The sequence below is a fragment of the Phodopus roborovskii genome, unplaced genomic scaffold (genome assembly GCF_943737965.1).
Source record: "Phodopus roborovskii unplaced genomic scaffold, PHOROB, whole genome shotgun sequence".
NCBI classification, from domain to species: domain Eukaryota; kingdom Metazoa; phylum Chordata; class Mammalia; order Rodentia; family Cricetidae; genus Phodopus; species Phodopus roborovskii.
Window position 1 is genome coordinate 39,519,980 of NW_026126525.1, and position 8,898 is coordinate 39,528,877.

Here is an 8,898-nt window from a genome sequence, read left to right on the forward strand (position 1 = left end):
AATTCAATAACTTCTCCCCAGTGTGGGTAACTCCCAAACTGGCTTGAGTAGTGATGATCAAAGGAATGCAAGAGTAAACAGGATATTGGAAAGGCACAGCTTTTTAAAAGTTGTTAATAAACTCCGTCCTTCCCCAGCACCCAGAACAATGCTCGTTACCCATTTCCCCCATAACAAAATGGACGGTGATTGGGATCAGGACTTTGTGACACTGTTACTTTAGTCACTGGTTTATTTCTTCCTGATGATAGATAGACTTGGGAAGGGAGATGGGATTGTGGGCTGACTCTACCTGTCTGCTGTTATTTTTTGTCTCCTTTGTCTCATTGGCTCTGTGTGTTTCTTTCTCTCTACTTTCTGGTCCTGTCTCTGTTTCTTTCTCACTCACATCTCTTTATTTATTTACTCTTATTTTACATACCGATCCCAGTGATCCCAGTTCCCTTTCCCTCTTTCCCTCTCTCCCTCCCTCCCATCCCCCTTCCCATCCCATCCCACCCCTACTCTACAAGAAGGGTGGTGCCTTCCAGGAGGGGTCAACAAAATCTGTCAAGTCATTTGGAGTAGGGACTAGGCCCTCCCTCCTGTCTCTAGGTTAAGGGAGTATCCCTCCATGGGGAATGTGCTCCCAAAGTCCTTTTGTACACCAGGGATACATCCTGGTTCCACTGTTCGAGGTCACTTAGACTGCCCAGGTCTTCTAACTGAGACCCATGTTCAGGGGATCTGAGTTGGTCCAATGCTGGTTTCCCACCTATCAGTTTGGGGGCCCATTAGCTCCTCCTTGTTCAGGTTAGCTGTCTCTGTGGGTTTCTGTATCCTGTTCTTCTCCTCCCTCTCTGCATCTGGATTCCAGTTCGGCTCAGTGTTTAGCTATGGGTGTCTGCTTCTGTTTCCATTAGCTACTAGATGAGGTCTCTATGATGGTGGATAAGTTAGTTATGAATCTCATTATCAGGGAACGACATTTATGGTAGCCTTTTTACTGTTGCTCAAGTTGTTAGTTGAGGTCAGTCTTGTAGGTCTCTGAACATTTCTCTAGAGTCAGTTTTCTCTTCAAACCTATAATGGCTCCCTCTTTTATGGTCTCTCTCTCTCTTTCTTTCTCTCTCTCTTTCTCTCATCGATTCCTCCCCTGACTCAATATTCCTAGTCCCACATGCTTTCCTCTCCTCCCCTGCTCTTTCTCCTAGCCCCCTCTCCACTCACTCAGGAGATCTTGTCCCTTCTCCCTTCTGCGAGGGACCCTGTATGGATTTCTTAGATTCCTCCTTGTATCCTAGTTTCTCTGGTGGTGTGAATTATAGGCTGGTGATCCTTTGCTCTATATCTAAAATCCATATATGAGTGTCACTCACATCTCCTTACATAGGTTCTTCACATTTGGTTCTCCGTTGATCTCCTTTTTTTTCCCCTGACTCATCTTTGGCACCCTTAGTTTTCTGACTGACTCACTTCTCATTATTGTCTTTCATTTTAACACAGACTTCAGTCTATTTTTATTCATCACACTGGATTAAAATTCTATGGGCTTCATTATAAATGTATTAGGTAAGACTTTTTAAAAGATGGAAGCCTTGTGTCTATTCTTCCAAGATTCCTGTCAGTTGAGGCTGTGCCCTGACAGTTTGTGTTCTGGGACGGAGAAGCTGGGTACTATGGGTCTAACCTTGGACTGGATTAGCAGTTGAGGCTTTCAAGTGCTCATGATCTTTTAAGCACTGGGTAAGCCTGGATGTTAGTTCTGGGGGAAGCAATGCATGTAATCCTTCATCAAAACTATGTAGGCAATCCAAAACCTAGGAAGTCAGACTAGGAATGTCATGGGGTAGTCACCTAATGAAGATGAAACACCAGCTTTGGGTGCACTGTTACTTCTTAAGGGGCAGAGGAGGGCACAACAGGTGGTTGAGGGTCAAGGGCAGAGTAGCTACAGTTGGAGGCACAGCTGGTGGCAGTGCAAAGTTAACAGCTAGAAATAAAAATGCGTATGACATTGCTTGTCCCTGTATTGTACTGGGGCCACGACATCTCCACACTCTTTGTCTTTTACACAAGGAGATTTTTGGAGGCAAAGCTGTTTTCAGAGATCTAAAAGGCTGAGTCTGATATGTAGGAGTTTGAGAATGGCTAACATAACCATGCTTATTTATATATCCTCAAAGAGATACTCCCCTACCCTCCTCCACCACATGCTCTCTGGGCTGAGCTACATCTTGTTTCTGTCCTCAGATATGTTGACAGAAAGAAACTTTGTGTGGAGGAGAACTTAGGGACGTGCACGTCAACATGCTTTCTTTGCAGTCCTTCAAGTCTAAGCCTCCTCCTTCCTTCTTTCCTCCTGTTGTTTTGAGACAGTGTCTTATTATGTAGCTCAGCCTGTCCTTCAAATCTTGCTCAGCCTTGAAAGTTTGGGGATTACAGGTGTATCACCATAGCCCATTTTCAGGTAAAGAGTAATTAAAATGTCTTGTAAGACTATATTTTATTCTTTTATAGTTTTTCACATCTAGTGTTATATGTAAGAAGTAGACAAATCTGTGTTTTCACAATCTAGAATACTTTCCCATCTTTTAATTCATTTACTTTACTGGGACTCTACTATGTCCCAGATACTGTTGCTACTTACTTGTAGTGTCACTTTTTACTCCAACTTTATACAATCAATTTAAGCAATAAAGAAACAAACAAACAAAAAACTAAAAAAAAAACAAAAACAAAAACAAAAACAAAAAACCCATGCCTTCTGTTTACCTACATACTTACCCACTTCTGATATGTTATTCTTTAGACCATCTGGATTTCTGTCTAGTATTAATTTTGTTTAGCCTCAAGGCTGTCTTTAAATTCATTCTGATGCAGATTAGGGGCTAGGAATTCTCTCTGCATTGGTGTATCCGAAGACAGCACGTTCAATTTAAGTACATTTTTTTTTTTGTTGGTTATGAAATTCAAAATTGACAAGATTTTTGATTTGGAATCTTAGAGGTGTCACTGCCTTCCATGTGGTCCCTGACAAGGACAAGGGCTGGGTGAGGATGGTTACTTGTGTGACCTTACTTGCCCTCTCCTAGTTTCTGCCTTTTATTTAGCCCTCTTGGCATTTGTTTGCCTCCTAGGAAATTTATAGCTTTACCAGATTTGATTTTTTTCAGTCTATAGTTCTTCCTTTCAGAACTACAATTACACATATGCAATGCTAGAATATTTCATAGCCACTTGATGTTCTGGCTTTTTGTTTGTTTTTAACAATTTTTCCTGTGAACTTTGTATTGGATAGTTTTTATTGTCTTATCTTCATGGATGATCTTCTATAGCTAAGTTTATTGATTTAATTTCAAAATTTCAGATGTACATTTTTTTGCCATAGGTGTTATTTGTTTCTATTTTTAATTATTTTTAGAATTTCATTTATTTATTTGTGTTTGAGTATGGACATTTTTGCACGTGTGTGTGAAGTATACTGCAGTGAATACATGAAGTCAGAGGTCAACATTTAGGGCAGTTTCCCTCTTTCCTCTGTGTGGGTCCAGGGCTCAAACTCCAGTTCTCAGGCTTGACGATGGACTCCTTTTCCCAGAGGCCCACATTTAGCTTTCTTTGAACTCCTTTTACGTGTTATAAAGGTGCTTATATGCCAATTGTATCTTTAGGTCATTTTTTGTACTCTTTCTATTGCTTTTTCTCCCATTCCTAACTCAGTATAAGTCTTGAAGTTTCCTTGGAAGTGTGTTGAGCCTTACCTTAGGAAGCAGTTACTCTAAATACAGGATCATTTTATGACTCATCCTTTAAGTTTAATGGGTGGGCAGTGTAGCTTTTCCCTTGAATATTCATTAAGTTGCTTGTCATCCTGGTGTCTCCCACCCCTCTGTGAAGTCTCCAGATGCTATTGAGCTCACAGCTGCAATGACAGTTGCTCTATGTCAGATCCCATGGATGCTTAACCTCAGGTGCGTAGTGGGGCATCATTGCATGCTCAGGAAGAGTTATCAAAAGTAATTGGGCCCTGCTGTGTCTCAGAGATGCTTTTAACTTTGAAAATCTAAGATGACGTTAGGCTTCTCATCTGTGGATGACTCCTTGTCTACTGGCCGTCAGGTATCTGGCAATGACAGTATCAGTATCATGTCTTTTGTACAGTTTTTATGATATTAATAGCAGTTCACCATGTCTAGAGGCAGAAGTCGTTGATCATTTTATTTTAGTTCTGATTTCTTCATATTGAGGTAATGCTTGGGTACGGATGAGTCTCTGTACTGACTTGCCAGGAACAGGAGGGTGCAGACTGGCCATCCCAAAGACAGTAAGATTAGGAGCAAGATGTCACACTTCTCTTAGATTACTCTTTCAGTGATAAGGACCAGTAACTTAAAAAGAAGAATAAGTCCTCCTTTTTTGCACAGGATTCCATTTTTATCAACCATGTTTCTTTGATAGGAACTGATGTGGCTGTTTTGTTGATAAAGTGCCCTTTCACTTCCCAGGAGCTGCATTTCTTGCTATCACTACTGTCTATGCTGAGAGTGGATCAGGCTTCGTAATGCCAAGTTCTTCAGCTAAATCAGGCGTGGAAGCCATGAATAAGTGAGCATTACCGTGTTAATTGTGTTGCTGAAAATAGATAAAGTTCTCTGGTCTCCATCCAGAGAAAGGTAAAAAAGACTGATTTGGAGTCGACTATGTTTGATCACATGCCACAGGACTGCTTTTAATGACCTGGACTTTGATTAATGCTTTCAAACTATCTTACTAGGTACCCTGTAGTCTTATGAAACTTGATGAATCTTATCTGTTGCAAAGTTACAGTGTATTAAGGTTATAATGTACAAAACTTTTCCTTTTATAAACCTCTCAGGAGGAATATTTTCCTGGGTTTTATACTAAAATCAGTTGCACTTGTGAACAATTAGTATGCTATTTCTCATGGGCACTGCAAACTCCATGACTGACTAGGCTTATCATTTTCACAAAGTCATGGTAAGAGTATGCAAATCTGTTATTATATAAAACACGTTAGGGTGTGTGTGTGTGTTGAAACTTGTTTCTTTACATAGCCACCTATCCTGAAACTCATTCTGTAGACCAGGCTGGCAATACACTCACAGAGATCCACCTGCCTCTTGAGAGCTGGGACATAAGGTGTGCACTACCACTGCTTGGCTACATAAAACACATTAATGCATTACTCTTAGCTGCCTTTTTAGCTTCATATGTTTCCTCGTCTGCTTTGCCCCTCCTTTCTTACCTTCCTTATTTGCATTATTTGTATCTTTTAAGGTAACTTAAATCTCCCTTTGCAACTATGTTAAGTACATATTTGTGCAAATATACACAGGTGCCAGTGCCATCTATTAAATATGATCGTGTTGAAAAATAGACCATTGAATGTGTTTCTAAACAGGTTGCTACAAGGTTCCATTGTCACTTTTAGGGTTGTATTTTGGTTTAAGACATTCAGAATTTTCAGTCTGATTTCTTTTGAAGCCCAGTTTAACAATTATGGTAAAGCCTAGTTAAACAAGGCTGTGTTAATAATTTAAACCTGTGCAATCCATGTCTTGCTTAGTTGATAAATTTGTGATGCTACCTGAAGACATTTTGATGTAGTTCATAGGCTATAAGAAAAAGTAATAACCTTTCTAAATGTAAGCTGGGGATGAGCCCAAAGTTCTTATGTAAACCCACCCGGCTGGCTTTGAACTCAGAGAAATCCACCTACCTGTGTCTCCTGAGTGCTGGGATTAAAGGCATGTGTCACTATGCCTGGCATATTAGATTTCTTGTAAACTGTAGATAGTAGGTGTAGGACTCAAGACACTAAAATGTAAGTGTTAAGTTTCATAATAGAGGAGGTAAAGATGCAGCCATGTCCTAGACCCCCTTGACAAATTAGCACCATGATCTTGAGGAAATGGTTTCATTTTTCTGTGCCTCAGTTACCTGCCTATTTGAAACATAGAGAGAAATACTAGCACTTACCTGTGGGCATGACTCCTGGCAGGCAGTGAATGTGCAGCGAACACTGGTTAGTCGTGCTTGAACATGCAGTACAATATTTTACAATGTTCTTTGTTTAGTTTTTAGGAGTCTTTAGCAGCTGAATGGGGGTAAATATAGAATGCAATTTAGTATGTTATCTCCTTTGATTTATTTTTAGGTCCCTTGCAGCTGAGTGGGGTAGATATGGAATGCGATTCAATATAATTCAGCCGGGGCCTATAAAAACCAAAGTAAGTTTTGACATATTAATAACACTTTGAATGGTTAAGGAATCAAAGAGTGGTGGATACATTCTGCTGTGTGGGGACTTTCCAGGGATGCCTAGAAAGAGTAGGTGAAACTGGAATGAATATATACATACATGTAAATATATATTAATAAAGTATAATAAAACTAATGCAGAACTAACTGAAGGCTGAAGCACATAGTTGGAGTGATGTCTTCTGCACACTGTCCCAGAAGAACTATAGTCACAGAAGCCTCTTTTCTGTATTCCAGTGACTAGGAGACTTCGTCTGCTTCATGTATTTATTTGCCTTGTGTTTCTTTATTTTTTTCAAAGTTTTTAAAATTACTCAGTTTTATTTTATGTGTGAGTGTTTTGTCTGCATGTACCTCTGTGTACCATGTGCATGTTTGGTGCCACAGAGGTCAAAAGAGGTCAGTAAATGCTGTGAACCATCATGTAGGAGCCCAGAATTGAACTGGGTCCTCTTTAGGTGTAACAAGTGCACTTGACATCTGAGCCATCTCTTTGGTCCCCACATTGAATTCTTTGTGTGCCCACAAAGGTATTGGGAAAGACGTGAGAGCTTTTGTGTCAGAGTACTTCCTAAGAAGGGGACCTATAGTGGAGAAGTGGGGATATGCTTGTACCTAAGTAATAGATATTTCATGTGGGAGAGAGAAAAAGGAAGCTGAAGGCCAGAACTTTCCTGGCCTTTAGTCTGTGCTGCTTTGAATCTGCCATGGGAGAACTGCAGGCTTACCGGGCACCTCCAGGGGGAGCACTCTCACCTGTGTTAGAAGGAACTCCATCACCTCTGCTTAAAGGTCTAGAAGAGAAGGAACTCATTTTCATGAGTTCATGGCCATTGAGCTTACCTTCTCACCTTGCTGTGTTCCACACATCAGACACAAAGCACAGACTGGCCAGTGTGATTACTTCTCTTTCTCAGATAGAGTTGGAATTAATAGACCTGTTTTCCCTTTTCTATTTTTATTTTTGAAGACAAGAGGAAAAAGGAAGTTCTCTTAAGCATTTCATATTTGAATAAGTTTATTCAATGAAATGATAATCCCACTATCTCCATTTTACAATGTAATCTCTTTTGAATGTATTGTTTGTTCATCCTTTTTTTTTTTTTTTTTAATAATTTATCCCAGCACTTGTGAGGCAGAGGCAGGTGGATCTCTGTGAGTTCGAGACCAGCCTGTTCTAGAGAAGCTAGTTCCAGGAACTGGAGTTACAGACAGTTGTGTGCTGCCATGTGGGTTCTGGGAATTGAACCCAGGTTTTCTGGAAGAACAGTCAGTGCTCTTAACCACTCAGCCATCTCTCTAGCTCTGTTCATTTGATCTTTAAAACTGACTTGTTGAGATAGGAGAAATGAAAAACTAAGATAACAGCAATCTTGATGGATATTTTTCTTTTAAAGGGTACATGTAGGTAAAATGACCTAGTTTGGCTGACAGTGAATGTGAAAAATTTGGTGACATTCTTTTTATAGTGTCTAAGGGGTGAACAGCATACTATAGTACAAGTAGTATTTTAGGTAAAATTGAGAAATTAAATATATCTACACACACACACACACACACACACACACACGCCTGCACACACACACACATGTGCACACACGCGCACACACACACAATCTTATACATACAGACAAACACTAACTTAATTTTTCATTTTTCATTGCTAAGGGTGCCTTTAGCCGTTTGGACCCAACTGGAAATTTTGAGAAAGAAATGATTGAAAGGATTCCCTGTGGTCGGCTGGGGACTGTGGAGGAACTTGCAAATCTAGCCACTTTTCTTTGTAGTGATTATGCCTCTTGGATTAATGGGGCGGTAAGCCTTGCTGTGTGTCTTCACTTTGGGGGGTTGCTGTGGGATCTCCTATTTTGGAATCAGTCCTAATAATGTTAAATATAAATATGATTTAAAATATTTAGTTAGCTGCAAATAACATATTTATGTGTTATTCTCTTAAACATTTATTCCTTGATAAGTTAATTTTATTAAGTTCAAGTTGCCTTGGTAGACATTGTTTAAGATGATCTTTAAGGGTAGAATGTTGTTGAAAAGAACATTCTAACCAGAACACATTAATTTAGATTATACCTCAGATTTATCCTCTGAAATTTGAGCTTTGATCGAAGCTACCAAGGAGACTCCATTCATTTAGGTTGTGAAGGTGGATGATGGTTGAGAGACTTTTCAAAAGGAGTGCAAGGGTTTGTGCTATCTTTTTCAGGTCATTAGATTTGATGGTGGAGAGGAAGTATTTCTGTCGGGTGAATTCAACTCTCTAAAGAAGGTAATGTATTTGTTCCATACACTACTACTACAAGCCATGATTGTGGGCTTTAAACCGTGTGTTTAACAATTGACATCGTTTCCCTTTCTCAGGTCACCAAGGAGGAGTGGGACATAATGGAAGGACTCATCAGGAAGACAAAAGGCTCCTAAGATCATTTAGTCTTCATCTGGAGCAAAAGGGACTAGAGTCAATACAGATGGACTGTGGTCTGCTTGTTTTCAGGGTTAATAAATGTTTGCTTTGATTATTTCTGAAGTGCCTGGAATCAAACTCAGGTGTCTGGTATGATAGTCTGTTACCTCTGAGCTGCTCCTCAGCCCTAATAAATGGTTAGTCAGTGGTCGAGT

The 8,898-nt window shown here is 39.9% G+C and overlaps 1 protein-coding gene across 1 annotated transcript in view; it reads left to right on the forward strand.

Moving 5' to 3' along the window:
* The window catches only part of Decr1 (2,4-dienoyl-CoA reductase 1), a 29,521-nt gene extending 20,715 nt beyond the window's left edge, over positions 1–8,806 (forward strand). The window contains exons 6-10 of the mRNA XM_051198612.1: positions 4,488–4,587; positions 6,161–6,233; positions 7,933–8,079; positions 8,486–8,548; positions 8,641–8,806. Of these exons, the coding sequence (XP_051054569.1) occupies positions 4,488–4,587; positions 6,161–6,233; positions 7,933–8,079; positions 8,486–8,548; positions 8,641–8,700 (443 nt within the window). The 3' untranslated portion in view covers positions 8,701–8,806. The remainder of the gene's footprint in view (positions 1–4,487; positions 4,588–6,160; positions 6,234–7,932; positions 8,080–8,485; positions 8,549–8,640) is intronic.
* Positions 8,807–8,898: the final 92 nt, after the last annotated feature.